The sequence below is a fragment of the Mobula birostris genome, chromosome X, assembly GCF_030028105.1.
Source record: "Mobula birostris isolate sMobBir1 chromosome X, sMobBir1.hap1, whole genome shotgun sequence".
Lineage (NCBI taxonomy): Eukaryota > Metazoa > Chordata > Chondrichthyes > Myliobatiformes > Myliobatidae > Mobula > Mobula birostris.
In genome coordinates, this window is record NC_092402.1 from 69,825,332 (window position 1) to 69,850,430 (window position 25,099).

At 42.5% G+C, this 25,099-nt stretch overlaps 1 protein-coding gene across 3 annotated transcripts in view; it reads right to left on the minus strand.

Annotated features, from left to right (window-relative positions):
• Positions 1-415: 415 nt before the first annotated feature.
• Positions 416-25,099, minus strand: part of LOC140191621 (TRAF family member-associated NF-kappa-B activator) — a 56,722-nt gene continuing 32,038 nt past the window's right edge. For 2 of the 3 annotated variants that reach the window (XM_072249189.1, XM_072249187.1), the window contains exons 2-5: positions 17,963-18,087; positions 14,866-14,987; positions 9,003-9,586; positions 416-6,128 (exon numbers count right to left, since the gene is read on the minus strand). In XM_072249189.1, coding sequence (XP_072105290.1) covers positions 5,949-6,128; positions 9,003-9,586; positions 14,866-14,977 — 876 coding nt within the window. In that variant the 5' untranslated portion in view covers positions 14,978-14,987; positions 17,963-18,087 and the 3' untranslated portion in view covers positions 416-5,948. Of the gene's footprint in view, positions 6,129-9,002; positions 9,587-14,865; positions 14,988-17,962; positions 18,088-18,180; positions 18,373-25,099 lie in introns of all 3 variants that reach the window. The other variant, XM_072249188.1, reaches the window with a different exon arrangement.

The following is a 25,099-nucleotide window of genomic DNA, read 5'->3' on the forward strand; positions in this document are numbered from 1 at the left end:
CCAAAGTCATCCTTCACAACACTAATTCTGAACACCAGGGGCTTCTCTTGTCACCCATTCAGCTTGAGATAAGGTTGGAACCATTTCTTTACATCCAACATATTGAAGTAAACTCTGTCATTGTAATTGTCTTCAAGCACCTGCTGTTATCTGTTAACTAATATTAAGAATCCTCCATCAGGTCTTCTCCTGAATGTCTGTTTGTGCTAAATAAAGACCTTTCACATCAACAGCTCTTGTTTCCATGCGGCTCATTTGCAGTCAGAACACCAAGGTGTTGCTGAATGATGAAGCTGACTCAGGGGACCTAACGTCCTGCACCTGCTTCAATTATTTACGTTCTATTTCAAGTAGAATCAAATGACAAGTTCATACTTGAAGTTTTTGATTTTGTAATAAAAAAAATACAGCTCCCTTTAAAAGCCAGCAGTTATGGGCTCAACTAACGTTAATTATTCTTTGCTGCAAGTTGCTCAGATGTCTTAAGGCTATATTTGCAAGGCCTTGTAAGTCAAAAGCTGTGACATGTAAAAGTTTATGGCGGAAGTGAAAATGAAAAGCAAATTGAATTGTTCTTGTGAATATTGCTTGCTTGTTAATGAGTTTTGTACAGTAGTTCAATTCTGAAAATTGCAAGCATTCACACAGCTCCAATACTATTGATTTACAATAGATTAAAATTATACAATTTTCCTTTAGCACACTCAAGCCAATAACTCTTCCATCTCGCAGAAAGTAGTCTTACACAATTCAAACCCAGCTGAACATTGAGCAGACCAGCCATTTCATTCAGTTTTATTTAAAGAGTGTGTATTTCTTTCTCTTACATAGCAGAATAGAAAAGAGTTTTGCATCTAAAGAGCAAAACAAGAAAGGTCCTCAGCTTCTTCTGTGAATAAGAGGCTCCACGTGAACCACAGTTATACAGCTGAATAGGCAAAAAAAAAGTGTATTTCTCTAGCACTTTTCACAATCACAGATCATTCTGTACAGTCATGGAAAAACTGTTGAAATATTATTATTGTTGTAATGTAAAAAGGACAGCACCTAATTTGCGCATAGCAAGCTCCCACCTATAGCAATGCAGTAACAACCAAATAATCGGTTAAATTATATTGGTTGACAGTTTATTGTTAACCCTAGGGAACCAAGGAATATTCCCCATGCTTCTTTGCAGTAGTGCTGTGGGAAATCAGTGTGTATTAGGAATAGCAACTGAAGTTATTCTGTTTAAGTCTCTCAAACAGGACTTGAATTCAGAACCATTTGACTCTGAATCAAGAATGCAACCTGACAAACTAAAGCTGGCACACCAGGACGGCCAAAGAACTTGTAACAACATGGCATTGTGTGGCTAAGAGCTAGGGTCTGAAAAATCAGGTGTGTGTAGTATGAATGGTGCAAGAAGATCCATTACTATTTTGTACACATTACTCCCAATTATTGTCCTTTCTTAACAGATCATTTTCACTTTCATAAGATACAAAGGATATTTTGGAACTATGGAACCTAATTGATGAGAAGCATCCCTCTCTGCTGGACATTAGATAGCAAAACTTGAGAGCTTTTGTTTCTTCATTGTTGGATTGGAATATCAATCTACATTTACACACCAGATTATGTAAAATATACTTGGATTTATGTACTGGAGTTATCTTGGCTTTGCTATCACGTATCACTGCCTAATACATCATATCACACCCCAAGATTAAAAAGTTGTTCCAGTTGGTTTGTAATTAAAGGTACTACATGTCAATCTGCAGGCCAAATGACCAGCCAATACACAACCTGTTAGATCATATTACCACACTAAAGGTCAGATAACATAGCATCATCAGATGGACGTATTCATGCACACATCACTGAAAGCGGTGGGACAAGTTGAGAAGATGATTATAATGGCACACGAGATGTCTGGCTGTATCCTCGGAGTATTGGAAACATGATGATTAAGTTATTGGATTTGAAATTAAGAGGCACTGACTGTTAATTTGGAGATATTGCAAATCTCACCATGGCTGCTGGGGAATGAAAAGTACAAATAATTAAACAAATGGTGACCATAAATGGATTGTCATAAAATCCTTCAGGGAAGAAACTCTGTTGTCAATGTATGGTCTGCCCAATCTTGACTCCAAACCCTTAGCAAAGTGATTCACTCTTGACTACTTCTGAAAAGGCCTGGAGAACTGTTTATGATAATGCCCACATCCTATAAATAAATGGACACACTGTCATTTGTTCTGAACCCTAATGATAACTATTGGGCTCCCTAATGATTTGGCCCTGGCCAGAGTATTGTGGCCAATCCTGTGCACGACAAAAGAAGAGGTGCAATGTGGAATTATGGTGTCAGATGAAAGTCTTCAGATGGGGAAGAAGCTGAGCCATCCTTCTTAGAAGACAGAAGGTAAAGGAGGCTTTTGTAGCATCATGTTTCAACTGAGTCACTGACCATTTCAGAGGGCAGTTAAGAGTATCATAGCTCTGCAGTCCCACATAGTCTTGGCCAGGTAAGAACAGCAGATTTCCTTCTTTAAAGGACACTAGAGAACCAGGTTGGTTTTACAACAATGAGGTGGTTTCACGATCACCGTAACTCATTTCATAATTAACTCAGTTTAAATTTTTGATAGGTTTGAACTTATATTTCTCAATTATGAATCCACGCTTCTTAAGGTTCCCTCTTTTTCTTCTTCTATTTCAGGCTGTTTAGACACATCGAGGCGTATTACAGCCCTCCACAGGATGTATAATTAATTATAGAACTTCAAGGAACTCAAATTCTCGAATACAACCTAGTCTCACATATAAACTGAATAATAGACTCTTCAGTCAGATGTTGATTCTCTTTATGGCTGAACAAAGATTTAATAGAAAACCAAAATACATTTAAGCCAGATAGCCTCTTGAACAACATGCTTCCTTCAATTATGTATCGATTACAGCTCAGCAACACATCCCGGACTGTCTCTGGACTACCAGTCATACAATCCAGTAGGATGTTTTCCTATGATCTTTAAATAATAGTTTAGCCCACAATGCCCCAACCTAAGTCTTGCAAATTTCACCATATCTCTATGACTTAAAAGGTAACAGTCTGAGACCTTTTTAACTAGTGGGTGACTAGAAAAATAATGCCTGCCCCTTAATTCATTTTTCCAATCCTCCTGCCACTTCTTCTCTATACCTTTTTAAATTCTACTTCTCAATTCTGCTTTGCCTAGGGGAACTCTAATTTCTACTTGCCTGCTCTGTAAGGAAGACTTTGCAATGCCATCCACAATTTCATTTCCCTCCACCCCAGCATACCCAGGTATCTGTGAAAATCTAACTGCACAACCCATCTTCCCTACTCTAAACAACACTAAGAGAATCTCAATAACTATGTCAGGACAAGCTTTTGATTTACTCCCTTTTATAGACTCTGAGGCAGCAGCAGAATCTGAACAGATGATAACCCTACGTGGTCAAGAGTCTTCTATCCACCGTAAGGCCCAGAGGGTTACTAATAATTCTGTTGCAAAGACAGAAACACCATCTGAAACCGGTGACCAATCTTATCTCCAAGTTGAGACACATACATCCCAAATCCTGCCCTACTGCTCTCTGGGTCCACTGAGCCATCAGTAAAAATCTTCAGATAAGATCCCCATTTATTATTTAAATATTCATTTGTGATCAACGTTGATGAAATTGCTCTGCTTCCTTTAAGCTGAAAAAGGAGGAATAGGTCTACTTCTGGTTCTGGAAAGAGCCAAAAAGGGACGGGTGGCAAGCAAATTTGGTCAACTATGTCTTCCTCAGTTAGTTTCAATTTCACAGTCCAGTTATTAACCAAATCTAAAAATGGGTATCTTTTAATTTTACTTTGGCACTCTGACTTCCCCTGCAAAAGACACTTTGATAGACAGCTGTGATTGAATCCATTTAGTTTTACCCAATACTGCAGGCCCAACTGAATTCGTCTTAAATACAGAGGCACTTCTCCCATCTCCACACATAATGCCAGAACTGATGTTGTTCTGAAAGCTCCACAACAGAGTCTAAGTGCTTTGGACTGCACAGTGTCTAGTTTTCCAAGCACTGCCGTAGCAGCGGAACCATAAGCAATACAACTATAATCTATAACTGATCTAATCATAGCTACATGTATTAAGTACATAGTTTCCCGCCCTGCTCCCCAGTCGCATCCAGCAATACTTCTCATAACATTTAAGGCTTTCTCACACTTTCCAATTGTTTTATCTATATGAACCCTCCAAGTAAGTCTTTCATCGAACCAGACACCTAAAAACCTGAATACCTTGACTCTTTCTAGTGGATCATAGACACAATTCACAATCAGGAATCTGTCTTCTGAAGCCAAAAATCATGTATTTTGTTCCTTAAGGTTGTTATAGCTGGGATAAGCTCCCCCTACCCATTAAATACTCCTAATGGTGTGCATCTCAAATAGCCTCTGACAACTAAGTCCAGCTCCTGGCCTTCGTGCGTGGTTTAACTACTAAGTCTGCTCGAACTGTTTCTACTGATAGCAGAAGGGACAAAGGCAGGTTACTAGCCCCCTAAAACCAGTTCCTTTGCGCAGATGGGGCTCGTCAGCCATGGTTGGCAGCTCAGCCAGGCAAAGGAAAACTCTGATTTCAAACCACCACTGCCTTGCAGCTGTACCCACTCATGGGGAATGCTTCAGAGTAAACCCCAAGAGAAAAATCCAGAGCTGGAGTCCCTAAGGCAGTCCTCTGTTGAATTCAATCTGGCAACTCCTGCAATGCTGCTGGTGTCAAACTGTATTGTCTCTGCCATTCCTTTGGGTTCATCAGATGCGTGGAGAGGGGGAGCCTACTGCATGGGCAACAGCCTCCTCTCCATATTGTACTGCCCTGGCTTGCGAGTCACATAGATGGCTTGGACGTAACATCCATGATCGATCCTGGCCAATGGAGGGCCTTAGTCCACACCTCAGCATTCCTAGTCTAACAGCATAACTGCTGAACTTTCAGACCACAGCAACAGTTCAGGACAGCAACTCACCACCACCTTCACAAAGGGTAATTGGAGATGGGCAATAATTGTTGGCCTTGCCAGTGACATACAGCTCCAAAAGGCACATTTTGAAAAAGTGATAAGATCGTGAAAGTTTTGGCGTAAAATGACACTGTTTTCACTGACAAGAAGGTCAGTACTGGGAAAGGAAATATGTTTACCATAATTGACAAAAGAACTGACAGAAAGGCAAATAGAAAAATAGACAAGGACAGTAAAAGCAGATTCATTGATAACTTCCAAAATGAGAATTGGATAAAATCTTTTAGTGGGACAATGCGCAGAAATAAAGGAAAAGAACACAAGGGACCCACATGGATAGCTGATGCAGACCTCATGTGTTAAATGACCTCCATCTGTGCTATCTCATTCTCTGATCTAAGTAGTCAACATGGTAATATATGATATTAATGCAGTGGAGGTCAAATGAAATATACCGTCATGTCACCCTGGTCCATTTTACATGTCTCCAGGTTATCTATCTGAAACAACAAAAGTGCTCTCCTGTTGACAGTGTAACGTGAACCCAGCCCCGATGAGTCACTGCCTGGTAACACCTTCCCGCTGTGTGTTGTTCTATGGAGCACAAACTTCCAGCCATCTGTTCCCTGCACTGCATAAGAGCATAAAGTGGTCTTCTGTAAAGCAAATTCTGTTCTTCTCACATTAGTTTAATTATCTTTCACCTCATCTCCAGTCCCATATGCCCATGTTCAGTCTGAGCATCCTTCGTCCCTACCATTGCACACCTTTAGGGCAAACACCTTTGCCATTAGACCATAAGTATAATTATGGCAGATAGTAGTAGCCAGCATTCATTGAGGCCAGTTCTGCACTCTTCATTTCCCTTGCAATGGTGAGTTGTCATGTATAAAATGCCCCAAAAATAGCCACAGAAGTTAATCACATTCAATATGTCCAGTGAGGTGCAACAAGTAATCATCTCGGGTTGCTGCACCAGCTGGGAACACAGCCTGGCAGAATTCACAGACTTGGGAATTGAGGCTTGATTCAGAGTTCAGTGTGGTTTCATGTTCCGCACAGCAATCTTCCGGCGATTGACGGGGGCTCCACAGGCTCTGTAGCCAATCAGAAACACAGTTAGCATCTTTCACATACATGGAACCAGTTTGTGCTATTGGAAAGTTTTTACCCCAGCAGATCTTTCATATCATGACATTGTTTTACAAGTATTTTTTCCGCTCACAATACAAAATGTGCTCTCTTGGTCACTATTGGTGATTGAGTAGTTGAAATGTTTATTGCACCTCATTGTATAGTATTTTATCTTTTTTTGGAATTCAAAATTACAAAACAAGATAAACTACTACACAATGAGGTGCAATAAATAGCAGTTTTTTGGAAACTTAAATTTTCAAAAAACTGCTAGTTTGACCTTGAATAATCCAGATCCATTAGTGAGTAATCTTTCTTTTATATGATTACCAGTTTCCATCTGATTAATCCTTTAAAAGGCTGATGGACCATACATGAGGTTTGCAAACCATACTAGGGAGGAGGTAGGTTCCTGCCCTTTGGTGTGCAGGGAAGGTGTAGGGGTTGGAAACTAATGGGATTCTAGGACTCAACCACTTACACATGGAGAAAATGGAAATGACAAAACACAGCAGGCTGCCATTCAGCACTTGAAAGGTGTTGGGTTGAACAGTGCCGTGGAAATGTTACAATTACAAAGTGTGATGTGTATGCTACAGTGCAGCAACAGTTGCAAAGGGTGGAGGGAAAGAGTTTATTCTGGGTTCCAGCAACAGTGAAGATTGGTGGGGGTGGGGGGGGGGAGCAAATTTGCTAGGGCTGAGCAGAAGTCCCTAGGGATACTGGTGGAATTCAGTAGGAGTCCCAGCCGATCATCTCTGTAGTAACGGGGCTAGACTGCTGTACAATCAGAGTCTCCGTGTGTAATTCTGAAGAGAGCTGCAGCCTCCCAGTGTGTTCTAAGAGAGCCCAAGTACAGAGGATGCACAAGCATTAAGTGTGTGTGTGGGGGGGGGGGGCGACAGGCAGAAAGAGACAGGATTTTCAGTGCCTGATTTGTGTTTTTTATACCCCTTATGTCTTTTCTAAAGCTTTTAGAAATACTGGTACACAAGAGTTGTTCAGGTAAACAGTGGCACAAGTTTAGGTTGGTTAAACTGTAGAAAGCAGATGTTGGAAGATTTAAAAGCTTTCATTTCCTCAATTAAAACTTACTGTATTATGACCACTGAAATTGTTTTTGATTGAGAAATGGTGACCTTGGAACATTAAAGCATTATATTCAATTGGGACATATAATAGAGGGGAAGGAAGTAGAAGCACTTTTCACTCAGGCCAAGAGGGTAGGAAGTGGGTGTGCGGAAGGAGTGTGAGATCAGAGTTTCTCGTGTGTGGCAGTGGGATGTTCCTGACAGCGCAGACAGCTACTGCAGTCACCTGGAATGACTTGTCATTCACCAGCAGGTGTCAGCAGAGACATGCATGGCAGTCGGGCAGAGGGAACGAGTCCACAGCAGATCGGCCTCTTTAATACAAGCTGTAGTCAGGAAAGGGAATCAGCTGATCACAGGAAGTCATTTCTCAGGGGATTGTTGGTTGGATCGACCACTGGAATGGTTGTGGGCGCATAGCAGCCTTCAGTTTATAGTGAGGTGTAGCAGAGCGTCAGGAAAGGTATCCCACCTTAAAATTGTTACAATCTCTCAACCTCAGATAAAGGCATTTCACTATAGAATGATCTGTTGTCATTTTAAAAATTCCCTAGTTAAGATTGCTGCATAGTGAGCAGCCTGTTGTAAACAGAGAAAGTAAGAGGGCAACAGTCTGATTCCCGAGGAGCAGCGGAGGGCTGGGTGGGAGCAGAATATAACTGATGTTTATGTGACGCACATTAAACGGTGATTGCCTTTTGGGATGATAAAATTGGAGAGTGAATGATGTGCACCCAGCTGGAACAGCCAAGTAAAGCACAGGTAACGTTGCTGCTGGACCCCGGCAGTTCCATCCCACTGGCACTGGATTTCCAGTGTAGGCACTTCAATTTCTTCTCAGACAAAAATTACCCCAGCATAACCCATCCATCCACTGCAGGACCTTGATGGAGGAGAGGGGACTTTGGGTAATCACCACGTCTGAAAAGAAATGTAAGGACCTACACTGATGCCATCAGTATATATTGGACTCCCCAGTCGCAGCTCAGGTAATATTTGACCCTTTATCTCATGACAGCCTAGACTTGTTTTGGAGTTGGAGGTCATGTTGCTTGTGGAGCTTACAGATGTGACAGAATTTCATGGTGCTGACTTCTGTTTTGCACCCTGAATGACATTGTTGCTCAGCCACCGTGGCACCCTACCTTCTGTGCCTGTGCCAATGTTGTAACTGTTCAACACTTAAATTTCACTTCTATAGCAGTTAAAAACATTATCCCGTGCGAAAGAATTTCTGAGGCTTTGTTTCTTATTTTAGATAAAGCATTAATATTTCTTGTTGAATTTTGAGTCAGTGTTAGCCTCAAGGACTCCTTGGTGTAGTGTGACATGAGCTTTGCACAGAATCCTTTTCCTATTAACACACTGTTGAATCCCCACATGCCTGCGCCAAAATATGCAAATTGACTACTCGTAAAATTATGGCAAAATTAGGTAACCAGCAGCCACCATCACTTTTGTTAAAGGTTGTCCAAAATCATTTCAAAATGGGAATTTATATTTAGCAGATTGGGTAAATTGTCAACCCAACACTTGGTGGGATTTAAGCCCATGGACCAGACGTGGTAGGACAGTGTAGCAAATTTCTGTATTTCACACTCTAGGAGCTGCCTCTTCAGTCAGGGGACTTTGCTTTTGGTTGATTTTTGACCTTTACATTCTTTGAAAAGTACTAAATCCTATCATGTGCTGATCATTCATAGATGTTAAAACATGACAGCATCTCACAATATAAAAGTTGCCTACCTGCTGTGGCCTTCTCATCTCCGGAGAATTAAGAAGATCTGGTATAACAGACACACACTCTGTGGAATGATAAATGCCCCCTGAGTCCAAGCTCCCTGGAACAGGAACATTTAAAGTTTCAGAGTATTCCTTTTCCCCAAAGGGGTAGTCTGATCCTGAAAGCACCACTCGTCCATTCAGGAAAGGGTCAGGAATATTTGTAGTTGGCTGTTCTGAAGCACTCCTGATTGCCTCAAAGCTAAAGGTGTTTCTGTAGTCATCATACAAGTTACTGGCAGATGCTTGAGCACTTTCTCCAGTTGGAGGTTCCAGTAATTCGGCAGTTTTCAGGTGAGTTGATTTTACTGCTTCATTAATTAAAAAGTCATAATTGTTGTTGAAGGGAGGAGGTTTGATGTCAATATTGGGGCAGTACTCAGGCCCTTTGTCCTGGCTTGTTTCCCCCATTACCTCTTGACAATCAGCTAGAGCATTGCAGACGGCTCCCTGGAGAACTTTCTTCTGTTGAGGTCTGAGGAAGGGTCCTTCAGATTGGTCAGGTTTTCCAGTGTCAGTGCACTGTATTGGCACAGTGAAGGGCATATCTGGCAGAAAGCAGTCAAATATAGAATGTTTTCATTAACATGCCTTCTGTATCTTGAAACACTACCTACAGGATATTGATATTATGTTGGAATAACTGTTAAAGATCGGTGATTGACTATTCAACCATTAAATCTTGTCAGAGTGCTCTGTAGTCTCTGATACCCTGCTGGAGTTCCATTATTTAGGTATGAACCTTGACAATAGATCCCAGGTGTCATAATGGGGGGTGCTGGTGGTGGACCCAAATGCAAGGCACAGACACTGAAGCACTAGGAACGGGACTAGGCGTGACAAGGAAGCAAGGGAAGTTGGGAGGAAACGACGCTGTACATGACACAGGCCCTGGATGAGACAAGGATTCAGGGCCTGGGCTAGGAGTAGACTAGGATAGTGGAACCAGGACATGGAACTTGGAACTAGAACCCTGGACTTGGACTCTGAGCCAGAGACTGGACAAGGACCCAGAACCTGGATTTTGACTCGGGCTTTGACCCCAGAACTAGGCGAAGACATGACGAGGCTTGGGTTCTCGGAGGCTAGGGTACTTCGAGGCTTGGGTATGGACTCCGAGCCAGAGATTGGGCAAGGACTTGACTCGGGCTCAGACTCCAGAACTAGGCAAGGACAAGATGTGGTTACAGGACGAGGAGAGGCAACAGGACTGGATGTGAGACTCCTGGATGGGACAAGAGAACCCCAGCACAGGACGGGGGAGCCCCAGTACCGGGCTGGGCGAGACACATGGACAAGATGAGAACACAAAGCCATGGCTTGAACAGGACAAGGTTCTTGGATCATGGCTAGGACTGGATGAGACCCCGAAGCCTTGACTTGGTTGAGGGAGAGACAGGAACGCAGAGCCTTGGTCGGGGGAGGGACTGGAATGCAGAGCCTTGGTCGAGGGAGAGACAGGAACATGGAACACAGAGCCAGGACCCCTCCTTGGAAACAGGACATAGGGCCGGGACTCATACACAGAACACAGAGACAGTTCTCCACTCAAGGTAGCGGCAAACGACTGGGCCTACCAAGCAAAGGCATGGACACAGATGGTTCCCAACACTAGGTAGCGGCAAACAGCCGGACCTACCTGACAAAGGCGTGGATACAGAGACAGTTCAAAACAACGATAGACAGTTCGTTATCTTGCTCTGGTGATTGAACTTGACAGTGGTGCAGGCGAGGGTTACAGGTGAGGCAAGGCTTCAGATGAAGCGAGGCGAGGCTTCAGAAGGCAGGTGAAGGGAAGAGATTCAGACGGGGGTATGGACAGGAACAATCCAGTAACCAGAGGCTGAAACCTGAAGCTATTTATGAAGCCTGCACAAATGAGAATCAGCTGCCTCAACAGAAACTGGGGAAAACCGGAAAACCCAGAATAAGGAACATGGACCGGACCGCGAACCGGAATGCGGACTTCACAGACTGGACCATGACACCAGGAGGATCATCAGAGAAAGCTTGCCTTCATCTACATCTGACATATGCTCTTCAGAGGAAGATTATTGCGTAATGATTAACAGAAATTTTCTCTCCAAAACTCAGGAGCATTGAACCAATTGTGACTTACTATACAACCCTCAACACCACCACATCCTGCCAATGACCCACCGCCTACACTCCATGCATCATCACCTCGACCAGGAAAAACACAATCTGGGTATAGACCTGAGCATCTCCTGAGTCTACATCCCCCAGCAATTCACTGAATAAATTAAGTTGTTTAGAAATTAGTCTTGTCAATTCCCTACATTCACCATCCACACTAACAACTTAAGCAGAAACATTCCAATGGTTTAAGTGACAGCAACCATTAACATTTTAGTTTGAGTAGCTTAGCACAGTGATGCAGCTCACATTGGATGGCATCTGATGTTTGTATGAGACACATACCTACATGTAATCTAATGAAAACAGGGGAGTCCTGACAGTTTGCTCAAACATGTAGATAAATGCAGTAGCTAATTTATACACGGAAAATTCCTACAAGATCCAACCAGGAGAATAGCCAATTGATCTTTGCTTCTATTGGTTGTGGGAGGATCAGAATACAATGAGACCTTCTCTAAATTGGGACTTTTTCTGAATAGGCTGTACATGAAACAAGGGTTAAAGTAGGAGAACCCAGAATAAGATGAGTGGTGGACAGCAAGATGATATTAGGCTATTTCAAAATGAACTTATGGAGCACATTTTCAAACTACGGATGATGGAAATCAATAACTTTCTCCCCAAAAGTTGTGTACAATGGATCACTTAAAGCCTTCAAGATTGAGGTTGGTAGATTTTTGTTCAGCAAGGATATCACAAAAAGCAAACAATGTTCTTAGTTATTTTAAGATTAAGATAAGATTAACCTTATTTGTTACATCCACATCAAAACAGTGAAATGCCTCATTTGCATCAATGACCAACACAGTCCAAGTGTTGCCGTGCTTCTAGCACCAACATAACATGCTCAAGGTATTTAAAAATCTTTTTTACTTTAATTTTTAACAGTCTTAACACATCTTTGATGGCCAGTGATGATTAAAATCACTAAATAGATTTTACAGACAGCAAAGGTTTTGTTTGAGTCAGGTCAGCAGGATTGGCCCTCTGTATCTGAACCAGGAAAAGTATGAACATGGTGGGAGAATGGGCAACAATTCCAGAGGGTGGATGGGCTAGAGTACTTCACTGAGTTGTCTGCTTAGATTACCTGTGTTAAATCATGGAGTGGGGATTAAACTTCTCACCTTCTGACTCACAGGTGAGACTGTTCTCATTCAGCTCAAAGGTTCAAAGGTCAATTTATTATCAAAGCATGCATCCATATACTACTCTGAAATTCATCTTCCCCTGATAGCCACGGAACAAAGAAAGAACATGAAAGTCATTCAGAAAGAAGCATCAAACCCACCCCCTGTCCCCACACAAAAGAGAATGGCATCCCGATCATCAACCCCCAAAATTCCACTCGCACCCTCACAAAACAGAACAGGAACATCGACCCCCCCAGAAAAACAACCCTTCCCCACACAACAAAACTAACAGAAGACAACAGAACATCAACTCCCAAACCCCCTCCCCTCGCACAACAAAATGGAAAAGTAATGGGCAATAAAACACAGAATATAAAAACCTTAAGTCTGGAAAAAGGTCCACAGTCCATAAACGCAATAGTCCAATCTATAAACGCAGAACCACGATACTGTCCTACAATATCACCGGTACTCATTAAAAGAGAGGGACACCACACGAGGCAGAGGCCTACCCGCTTGCTATAGAGCAGCGGTCCCTAACCACCAGGCCGCGGACTAGTACTGAGCCGCAGAGCATGTGCTACCAGGCCGTGAGGAAACGATATGAGTCAGCTGCACCTTTCCTCATTCCCTGTCACGCACTGTTGAACTTGAACATAGGGTTGCCAGCTGTCCCGTATTTGCCGGGACATCCCGTATATTGGGCTAAATTGGTTTGTCCCGTATTTCCCCTGCTAAGGTAGAGCGTTCCTATGAAACCTTTCGTGCTGAAATGGTGTGAAGCGAAGAAGCAATTACCATTAATTTATATGGGAAAAATTTTTGAGCGTTCCCAGACCCAAAAAATAACCTAACAAATAATACATAAACTGAAAATAACACTAACATGTAGTAAAAGCAAGAATGATATGATAAATACACAGCCTATATAAAGTAGAAATAATGTATGTACGGTATAGTCGGGAAGATGAAGGCAAAACTGATTTGTGGGGAAATAATTGGCACATACGGCGCATGCGCACGTCTACGCACACGTCACGCATGCGCACATGGGTGCCCGCACAAGGCTTCATGGTCATGGTAGTCTTTCCTGGGGTAAAGTGTCCAGGGATTTGACTGCTACTTTTGTCCCTTATTTGAGAGTGAGAAAGTTGGCAACCCTAACTGTAAAAGACACGTTGCGGTGAGTTTAACCCTACTTGAACACATTCCCCGCCCCAGTCAGCCGGTCCGCAAGAATATTTTCAATATTAAACCAGTCTGCGGTGGGGACCCCTGCTATAGAGAGCCACATAGCGATCGGCTGCTCACAGACTTCTTCTCTGGCAGTGATCAAAAAGAAGGCAGTCGACGCTGAACTCTCACTTGCCTACCGCATTCGTTTCGATGTCTCAATCTTCCTCAATACTTTAATTGGTGATTGATAGAGTCAAACATCAGCTCGCATTGTTCCTTTGCATCGAGGCCGTCCGAGTACGAATCTTCTTGGAGACAGCAAAGTGCTGGATCACTCAATCAATCTCCAAACTGTAAATTGCAGGCTCTACCAGTCCCAGAAACACATTTAACGTGAAAAACTGACGTAAAAGAAGCAAAAAAGACATCTTCTTGAGCTATCTGGAAGATGTCGACCAAGGGAGCATTGTACACTGACACCAACTTGACCAGGAGTCAAAGCTAACACCTGAGAGGAAGTGACTTCCACCTACAATGGGACTGTGGCATGGAATATTCTTTAATAGTGCTTGTACAGGAGCTGTGTCAACTCATTGGCAGTGGAGAACCTTGCACTTCCAGCATGGAAAGAGGACATTTGGCCTATTGAATTTCTGCCAGCTCTATGTAAGGGCACTGCAGCTGGATCCACTAACTGCATATTTGTCCAGCTTGCTTTTGAAAGCTGCGATTGAACCCGCCTCCTCCACTATCCCCGACACTGTGTTGCCGATTCTAATTGCTCACGGCGGAAAAGTGTTTTCTTCACGTCACTTTAGGCCCTTCTGCCAAGCATCTTCATTCTACCTCTTCTGGTTCTTGACCCTTGAGCCAATAGGAAGGCTTTGTTCCCTCCCAGACAGTAACTGGATCAGATTTACAGGCGCCGGCAATTGCTTTGCTACATCTAAGTGGCCTGAATTTGAGAGACCAAGGTGGGCTGATGTTTGTTTGGTAAGGGCAGCAAGAAATATGTAGCATAGGTAGGGAAATAGGGACAAGATATTGATCAGCAATAACTTAACTGATTAGTGGAACACCCTTCCACTAATGGCCTCTTGCTCTTCTTTTATTCCTCAGTAAATCTGATTTTATCAGGTAATAAAATAACCTATCCTGTTGAACTCTTATCAATCCCTGCAATTCAAAACACGAATACCTGAATCCGTGGCATATTCTCTAACTACCATGCTTATTTCCCCTCGTGGATTCTGCCTCACTCTACTGACAATGCTTCTTGTTGTAAGCAAAAAAATGAACGTCTTTTGTGTCAGCTCAGTAGAGCTGTGGCCTACAATAAGTAAGTGGTCTTTACTCACCAGCAGTTACTTCCCTCTTCTCAGTCAGCTCTTTAATGAGCTCTGCCTGCCTCACACACACCAGTTTCAACCTTCTGAATTCCTGGAACAGCAATCCAAATGCCTCTTCCATTTCCTTATCTCTGGAAAGAGGAACGAGTTTAAAAATAAGGCCAGTTTGATAACTTAAATCTGAAACTCAAGACTGCACGGTTTCCAAACATATTTACAAATTAATGCTGAAGGAGGCAGGTTATGCCAGTCCTGTCACCATAAATCACAGGGCTAGTCTACACATCGAGCCATTCAGCACAGGAAGATCCCAGGTGAAATCCCCAATCTGTGCTGTGTGAGCTTACTTTACTCAAGGACAACAGTGTGATGATAATGTCAGTAGGCCAGGGAACGAGGGAAAAGCAATCAAGCCTTTGTATTTTTGATTGCAACACAACAATCCCTTTGAAAAAGTAAACCTGTGGATTCAGATCAGAAGAGAAACAACATGGCTGTGGAGAATACTTGCAAACCCTGAAATCATTTAAAAAACCAGTTGGATGATGGAATAAAAAAACATAGAACATTACAACACAGTACAGGCCCTTCAGCCCATGATGTTATACTGACCAAAACCTAATCTAACCCTTCACTCCTACATAGCCCCCCATTTTTCTATCATCCCTGTGCCTAACTAAGAGTTTCTCATATGTCCCTAATGTATCTGCCTGTACCACCACCCCTTGGCAGGGTGTTGCAAGCACCCTCTACTCTCTGTATAAAAAAAATACTTCTGACATCCCTCCTATACACTTCTGCAATCACCTTAAAATTATGCCTCGTATATGCCCCTTGCATCTACATCCCTTGCATCAAACAAGTCTACAGCAGCCTGGCCAAGCTGCAGATCCACCTTAAGACCCGTCACCTGGGAAGAAGTCTCTGGCTATCCACTCAATCTATATCTCTTATCATCTTATAGACCTCTGTCAAGTCACCCCTCATCCACCTTCACTCCAAAGAGAAAAACCTATCCCCATCAGACATCTTTTATCCAGGCAGCGTCATAGTAAATCTCCTCTACACTCTCTCCAAAGCTTCCACATCCTTCCTCTAATGAGGCAACCAGAACTGAACACAATACCCCAAATGTGGTCTAACTAGGGTTTTATAGAGCTGCAACATTACCTCACATTATCTTTAAAAGAAAGTGCACTGCCTCACCGCTACAGCCTCACCAGCTCCTGAGCCAAGCCTGCGAGCAGGAGCAGGAGCCATAAGCTACCCCTGCCTTGTCCCAGTGCAACTGGGGCCCAAAGTTGCTCTCAATACTCCAAGTGTGGGTTGACCAATGCCTTATAAAGCCTCAGCATCACATCCTTGCTTTTATATTCTAGTCCTCTCAAAATGAATGCTAACATTGCATTTACTTTCTTTACCACTGATTCAACCTGCAGGTTAACCTTCAGGGAATCCTGCTCTAGGGCTCCCACGTCCCTTTCCACCTCTGAATTCTGAATTTTCTCCCCATTTAGAAAATAGTCTACACCTTTATTCTTTCTACCAAAGTGAATGACCATACACTTCCCTACATTGTATTCCATCTGAGACTTCTTTGTCCATTGGCTTTTTACCCTCCTTGCACAGTTAATGGGTAAACCAGTGAATCAGCTGCTGGATAATCAAGAATCGACTGTGTTCAGATAGCTCTATAAACTCATCCTGATTATTTATACTTTTGCCCATTTTTTCCAATTAACATACTTAGTTATTTCTTTGTCTCTTCCTATTTCTTTTCCAGATCCTGAACCTCTTTTTGCTTCATCATATGCCACAAACCTTTTCTCTGACAAATTGTGAAGGCTAGTTAAGAAAGAGTGCAGTGGACAAGGAATTTTCAGATTGGCCACCACCTATTGATTGTAGCTGATTTGTTTGATGTTTATGTAGACAGGGTGGTGAAGAAGGCATTTGGCGTGCTTGCCTTCATCAGTCAGGCATTGAGAACAGGAATTAGGATGTCGTGTTGCAACTGTAGAGATCAGTGAGACCCCACATGGAGTACTATGTACAGTTCTAGTAGCCCAGCTCTAGGAAGAGTGTCATTCAGCTGGAAAGGGTACAGGAACGTTTCACAAGAATGTTACTGGGACTGAGTCATAAAGAGCGGCTCAATAGGACGGGACTGTTTTCCCTGGTGTGTAGGAGGCTGAGGGACGTCCTTATCAGAGGTTTATAAAATCAAGAGATGGATAATCACAGTCTCTTTCCTAGGGTAGGGGGATTTAAAAGTAGATGATAAGGATTTAAAGTAAGAAGGAAAGCATTTCAAAGGGACCTCAGGGGAAATTTTTCAATGCGTGGGGATCTCATTCAAGGGCCTAGATGGAGGGGATGTGGAAAATGATGCTTCCTGTGGTGGGAGAGTCAATGACCAGAGGGCACAGCCTCAGAATAGAGGGATGTCTGTTCAGAACAGAGATGAGAAGGAATTTCTTTAGCCAAAGGATGGTGAATCTGTGGAATTCATTGCCCTGGATGGCTGTGGAGGCTAAGTTATTGGGTATATTTAAAGTGCAGGTTGATTAGTAAACGCATCTAAGTTTATGGGGAGAAGGCAAGAGAATTGGATTGAGAGGGATAATAAATCAGCCTTGATGGAATGGTGGAGCTATTCTGCTCCTATCAAATGGCCTAATTCTGTTCCTAACTCTTCTGGTCTAAACACAGATCTAGCGTGTGTATAGAATGAGCTGTCAAAGGAACCTGAAGTAGGAAGGGATAATTAAAATGTTTAAACAGCATTTGGACAGGTTCATGGGTTTAGAGGAACATAGGCCAAATGGAACGAGCTCAGGAAGGCACCTTGGTTGGCATGGACAAGTCGAGCAGAAGGGCCTGTTTCCATGCTGTATAACTATGGCTAGACATCAGGTTGGGGTAGGAAAGGGATGTGATGTTACGCATGGTTTAACTATTCCAAGGTCATGGGCAGTGATATAACATCTAACCTGATCCTGTCATGCATCGCACAAGCCTGCATATTGGTTGGATGCTTACATTTCTGCTATCAATATAATATATTACAGCTATATTATGGAGTCAGTAGTGACAAGAAAACTACCTGATCTGTGTCCATATCTTGGCAATTGGCTTGCTAGGTGGGAATCACTTGATGAACGCTAATTTACACAAATGTCAGTTGACTTCATTTGGTGAGAATTTTCTGGTTGGATCCTTTCTTTGGCACTGGAAGAGGGGTGGGAATGGAGAGAATTATTTGTTTCAAAATAAATGAGACATCTCAAAAAATTCATAATAAAATGAAACAAGTATACCCACCAAAAAGCAAGAAAATCTACCCCCAAAAAATGAGGCGAAACACAACAATGTCCATCGTCAAATATGGCACCACTTTTATACAAAGGGATTTGCCTTCAAGCTACAAGCAGGTATAAACTGACCCATCCATTCTTCTGTTTTGGACTCAGGGACAACAGAATCCATCCAAAAACAAATTAAGAAGTTTATCTACTAAAAAACAAATGATTTAAAGTTCAAAGTTCATTTATTATCGAAGTACATATATATTACATATACAACCCTGAGATTCATTTCCTTGCGGACATACTCAATACATCCATAATAGAATAATAATCATTAAATAATCAAAGCAAGACCACCCCACCTTGAGCATTCAACTTGTGTGCGAAAGACAACAAACTGTGCAAGTACAAAAATAAAGAAATAATAGTAATAAATAAATAAGCAATAAATATCAAGAGCATGAGATGAAGAGTCCTTGAAAGTGAGTCCATAGGTTCTGGGAACAGTTCAGTGATGGGGCAAGTAAAATTGAGTGAAGTTATCCCCTTTTGTTCAGGAGCCTGATGGTTGAGGGGTAATAACCGTTTCTGAACCTGGTGGTATGAATTCTGAGGCTCCTGTACCTCCTTCCTGATGGCAGCAGCGAGAAGGGAGCATGACCTGGGTGGTGGGGGTCCCTGATGATGGATGCTGCTTTCCTGTGACAATGCTCCATGTAGATGTGCTCAATGGTAGCGAGGGCTTTACCCGAGATAGATTTAGTAATAACCTTATTATAATAATCTGGAGAGGAAGACATGTGCTGTTCATCTGTACACAGGAATCTTTATCTCTTCCTTCCTGTCTCCTGCTCCTAGTTAACTGTTGGTAAGCCAGCACTACAGCAATCCCATACAAAGATACACAATAAATTGCACATTGAAATAAATAAATCAAAAGGTAAGCAAGCCAACCTTTAAAAAAAAAAGTGACGCCGACTTAAATTAAATAAATCCATCTTAAAAACGCGTAACAATGTCCACTGAAAAACAACTCTGTCTACTTCAGCTACAATGTGCTGGAAGAACTCAGTGAGTTGAGGAACATCTGTGGGAGGAAAGGAATTGTCGACATGAAGCATTGATAATTTCCTTCCTCCCACAAATGCTGCTCAAGTCACCAAGTTCTTCCAGTAGATAGTTGCATCAGATTGCCGCGTTTGTAGTCTCTTTTGTCTCGATCTACTTAAACACGGGCAAGTTCACCACAAATTGCTTGGAATGATTATAGATGAAAAACAAGTGATTATGCCTTAGAATTAAAGGATATCTTTAAGAACAAAAGACATTGATAAACTAGGGAATTCACCCGAAAACACGTGTCAAGCAATGACCATTATGGATGGGCAATAACAGCTAGATCCCAGCAAAAAATGTATAAATAAATAAAACACATTACCTGAAAGTAGGTGAATGCACTTTATAAGAAACAGTTTTATTTTAATTCAATCATTCCCATTCTGATATGTCTAGTGGATGAGCAACACCTCATATTCCATCGGGTAGCCTCCAACCTGATGGCATGAACATCGATTTCTCTAACCTCTGGTAATTTTCCCCCCCTCCCTCCTTCTCTTTTTTTCCATCCCACATTCTGGCTCCCCTTTCACTCCATTCTCTTCTCCTCACCTGTCCATCGCCTCCCTCTGGTTCCTCCCCTCCTTCCCTTTCATCCATCGTCCTATTAGATTCCTTCTTCTTCAGCCCTTTACCACTTCCACCTGTCCCCTATAGCTTTTTACTTCATCCCTCCTCCCCTACCCACCCACCTACATTCCTCTTCACCTGGTCTCACCTACCATCTGCCAGCTTGCACTTCTTCCCCTCCCCCCACCTTCTCATTCTGGCTTCTTCCCCCTTCCTTTCCAGTCCTGATGAAGGGTCTTGGCCCAAAACAACGACTGTTTATCCCCCTCCATAGATGCTGCCTGACTTGCTGAGTTCCTTCTGCATTTTGTGTGTGCTGCTTAAAACAAGCCATTCCAGTTTAAGATGAGAATCTTAAAACAACTAAATCCTCCTGAAATAAGTCAACCTTTAAAGAAATGAATCCAGCTGATAATTAAAGCAAACAACTCCACCTAAAAGCTTTAAAGGAAACAATACAATTTAAAAGCATGTAAATCCTAAACAAGAGACTCCACTTGAAAATTGATATCTCCTTAAAATGAATAAAGTGCAGTAAAAATGGATGGTTCTTAAAGTAAACAATTATCTTCAAGGAAGTGACTCCAGCAGAAAAAAGGAGATTCTATCTGAAACAAAAGAAATACAAGCTGTTGGAGGAACTCAGCGTGTCAGGCAGCATCTGTGGAGGGAAAAGAACAGTCGACATTTCAGATTGAGACCCTCTCCTGGTGAAGAAGTAGCTCCCAAGTCCAACTATGATTCCAATTAAAGACAATTAGAAATGAATATATGCCCGTGTCATCTCCAATACAATAAATCTGAAAGAGGACGTGGTGACATGCTGTAGGTCTCGTTGTGCACGTGGCCAGGCTCATTTCCTTCTTTGCCACAGGTGTTTAGACCAGACACTAGCCTCAAGGGTTGGTTATGAATCTATGCAGGAAACAAAACATGTAACCTTTGCTGCAAATTAATGTTTCTCCTCACTTTCAGCAAGATGCCTATCTGCTTGCAAGCAGCATTGTACCAGCGTGCGTGAGGAAAGCACATAAAAATCTGCAGATGCTGGAAACCCGAAATAAAAGTGCAGCGAAGATTTGGTGGAATGTTGCATTCTGCAGCTGATTCAGCAGCATTTGTGAAGTGGAAAGAGAAACACTGACCCTTCATCAAAAAAACACTACTGTAGCATGCTGTCTTTTGTGCTAACATTCTTCTGGTATAAGTGTAAAGAATTGACAGTGTATATTTCCCAAAAAGATAATTTCTCATTTGAACTCCAGTGTACTGAGTGACACAGGGAACATTAGAACTTATTTCTGGAAGGAGTGGATTGTCAATGTAGTCTCTCCAGAAATGCCAGAATATTTCCTTCCCACTGCATGTATCAAACAGCATTTGCTAATAACCACGATGAAACATCTTTCGTCTTTGTCCTTCCCTGATCCTTACTCCCTTGATATTTAAAAGAGACATTGGGAAATAAGGATGACTAGATTGGCCTTGCAGAATTGTTCAATGAACTGAAAGGCTTCCTTCTTATGTGCATCATTGTTACGACTCTATTATATGTATCCACTGGTGGCGATTGACGTGTCCCTTTAACCCATAACTACTGCTTCTGTTCTATGAAATCCAAGGGACGAAAACCAGTGCCTGCACCTGTTCTGCTCACTCTAACATGCCCCAGTTTTAAAATGACTATAGCTTGCTTAAGTATTATTATTAATGGATCACCATCCCTCTTGGTTCCCTGGTGAATGTCAGTTACCCTTATTTAACTTTCAATGCTGCGCATCAGACCCCTTTCTTATATATTGCAGAGATTCCTGAAGATGTGGGAATGCTGAGAGATTCACTAATATTTCTAATTATCTCAATCCCACTCTAGAGCCACTTGGGTCTTTTCTTATTTATTTTTTGAGACTTAGCTGGCATTTCTCACCAATCCCTCATTGCCTTGATAAAGAATGAGGTAGTGAATAACCTTCTTGAACTGCTGCAGTCCTTCTGGTGAAGGTGCTCACAAAGCACTGTTGGGGAGGGATACATTTCCAAATCAGTATAGTGTGGGATTTGAAGGGGAACCTGCCGTTGGTGATGCTCCCATGCACTTACTACTCTTATCCTTGTTGGTGGTAGAGCTCATGGGTTAGAGAGGAGCTGGCCAAAGTTGATTGGAAGGGGACACTAGCAGGGATGATGACAGAGCAACAATGGCTGAAGTTTCTGGGAGCAAATCTGAAGGCACATCCAAAAGAAGAAATATTTTAAAGGGAGGATGACACAACCACGGTTGACAAGGAAAGTCACAGACAGCATTAAAGCAAAAGAGAGGGCATATTATATAGCAAAAATTAATGGGAAACTAGAAGAATGGGAAGCTTTTAAAAACCAACAGAAGACAACAGGAAAGCCATAAGGAGAGAAAAGATGAAATATTAAGGTCAGCTAGCCAATAACATCTAAGGGGATACTATTAGTTATATAATTTTCAACTATATAAAGAGTAAAAGAGAGATGAGGGTGGATGAGAGACTGCTGGAAAATGATGCTGAAGAGGTAGTAATGGGGGATGAACTCAGTAAGTACTTTGCATCAGTCTTCACTGTGGAAGATACTTGCAGTATGCCAGGAATTCGAGAGTGCCAAGGAACAGAAGGGAGTGTAGTCACTATTACTAAGGAGAAGTGAGCATGCCTGGGTGGTGGAGTTCCTGATGATGGATGCTGCTTTCCCGTGACAACTTTTTGTGTAGATGTGCTCCATGGTGGGGAGGGCTTTACCTGTGATTGACTGTGCCGTATCCACTACTTTTTGTAGGATATTCTGTTCAAGGGCATTGGTGTTTCCATACCAGGCTCTGATGCAACCAGTCAATATACTCCCTACCACGCACCTATAGAAGTTTTAGATGTCAAGCCGATTCTTTGCAAACGCCTAAGGAAGCAGAGGTGTTGCTGTGCTTTCTTTGTCAAAGGCCCAGGACAGGTCCTCCAAAATTATAACCCCGAGTAATTTAAAGTTGCTGACCATCTCCACCTCTGACTCCCCGATGAGGAGCGGCTCATGGGCCTCTGGTTTCCTCCTCCTGATGTCAATAATCAGCTCCTTGGTCTTGCTGACATTGAGTAAGTGAGAGGTTGTTGTTATGGCACCACTCAGCCAGATTTTCAATCTCCTTCCTATGTGTTGATTTGTCACCACCTTTGATTCAGCCTACAACAGTGATGCCGTTAGCAAACTTGAATGTGGCTTTGGAGCTGTGCTTAGCCATACAGTCATAGGTATAAAGCAAATAGAGCAGGGGCTGAGCACACGTCCTTGTGGTATACTTGTGCTGATGGAGACCATGGAGGAGATGTTGTTGCCAATGCAAACTGACTGGGGTCTGCAAGTCAGGATTCTAGAGGACTGGAAAGATAGTTCCAGAGGACTGGAAAATTGTAAATAATACTCCACACTTTAAGGGAGGGAAAAGACAGGAAATTATGGGCCAGTTAGCCTGACAAACAATGACTGGATCCAACCTCTCCCACACCATTCCTCTCCAGCCTAGAGGAAATGTCTCTCACCCTAGGAGCAGCAAATTTGTGTCTCTTTCTCTTGGTTGCAAATGATGCTGTCTATTGCCTTAACCATACTATTCCCACAACACTTTTCAGTTAACTCTGCCCTCCAACTGAAAAATGTCCTATCCCACATTGCTGCGATATGAAAGGTTCACCCACTAAACATCCCCAAAAATAACAAGCAGCATCTGGCATCTGAGCCAGCCAAACAGAGAAAGCAATTCTGATGAAATGTCAATGGCCTAACACACTAAATCTGTTTCCTTCATACACTACCTGACCCTTTGACTCTCCACAGCATTTGCAGCTTCTACATTCATTCTCTCGCCTCCCAACTCTGACTATTACTTCACATTCTTTCTCCCAGTATCTTGCAGTCGGGTATGACCATGCATTTTGCAACAGTTACTTTCTAGTTGCTCCAGAGTGTGGGAAACCAAGGGACAATTTTGGAGATAAGGCTGTCCAAGCCAATGTGGCAGCAATATAAGGCATAGTTTTCAGGGCAAGATTCTGGAGGGCAACTTTGATGTCCATCCATAATAACAAGGATCCAGTAGGTTCTGATGGCACCTGTGGAGTGGGCAAATCTATTTTTCCTTTTTCTAATTGGCAAGAGGCCCTCTGCCTGGACTCTTCTTTCAATCAAATCTCATGCCCCAACTTCAGTAGGACTATCTCTTGGTCAGGATGCCATGGGAGGAAAGCTCAGGTCTGATCACCATCACTGGCCCAGAGAACGAGTGTCCTGCTCCTGGTGACAGAACTGTGTCCATCTGCTCTCAGCAGCAAGGAGTACACAGGAGCGGCCTGGCTCACACTGTAAATCCCAGTTGAATGAAGACTTTGGGAAAAGAAAAGAAATAATGGAAAAGATATGAGAGACAACAGAGGAAGTTTGAATGAAAGTTTACAGAAGTGACCAAGGTTCAGGGTGCAGCTGCAACTATCACTGTTTTCACAAAAGGGACTGTTCCATTTCTTATTATAGCACCTTCCCCTCAGCTGTCAGATTTCTGAACAGTCCACCAACACATGAACACAATCTCACTATCCTACTTTTGCACTATTATTGTGACTTACAGTAATTTGTGATGCTTGCACTGTACTGCTGCCACAGAACAACAAATTTCACAGCTAACGCCAGTGACAATAAACCTGATTCTGATTCTGAGAGCACAACGACGGTGAACGTGGTTTCTTTTTATTTCCACACACTTCTCATCTCTACACCTCCTCCACCACCCTGCCAAGGGATTTGTGCTCCTTTGAAAGTGCTGACGATTACAGATGATGCCTTACTTAAATCACCAAGCTACAGCTCAAACTGGAACAGCCACATTCATTCCAGTTCTGGCAGCTGAGTGGAATTTGGTGAAACAGAACAAAATAAACTGGTATTTTTTAGTTGAACACATAATCGTAATTTCCTAGAATTTTGTAAAGAGAAAGAGTATTGATAAATTAGAACAATTTGTGCAATTCTTAACACACACACACACACACACACACACTTGCATACTAGTTTAAATAGTGCCCAGAGGCCTGGATCAATAATCGGGTTCCAGCAACTGGAGAATTTACATTCAAATTAGATTTCGAATCAAATACTTACATAAATTTGGAATGAAGACCTAGTATGAAGCCCATCTGGGTCACCAATATCTTTGAGGAAAGATAATCTGCTATCATTCC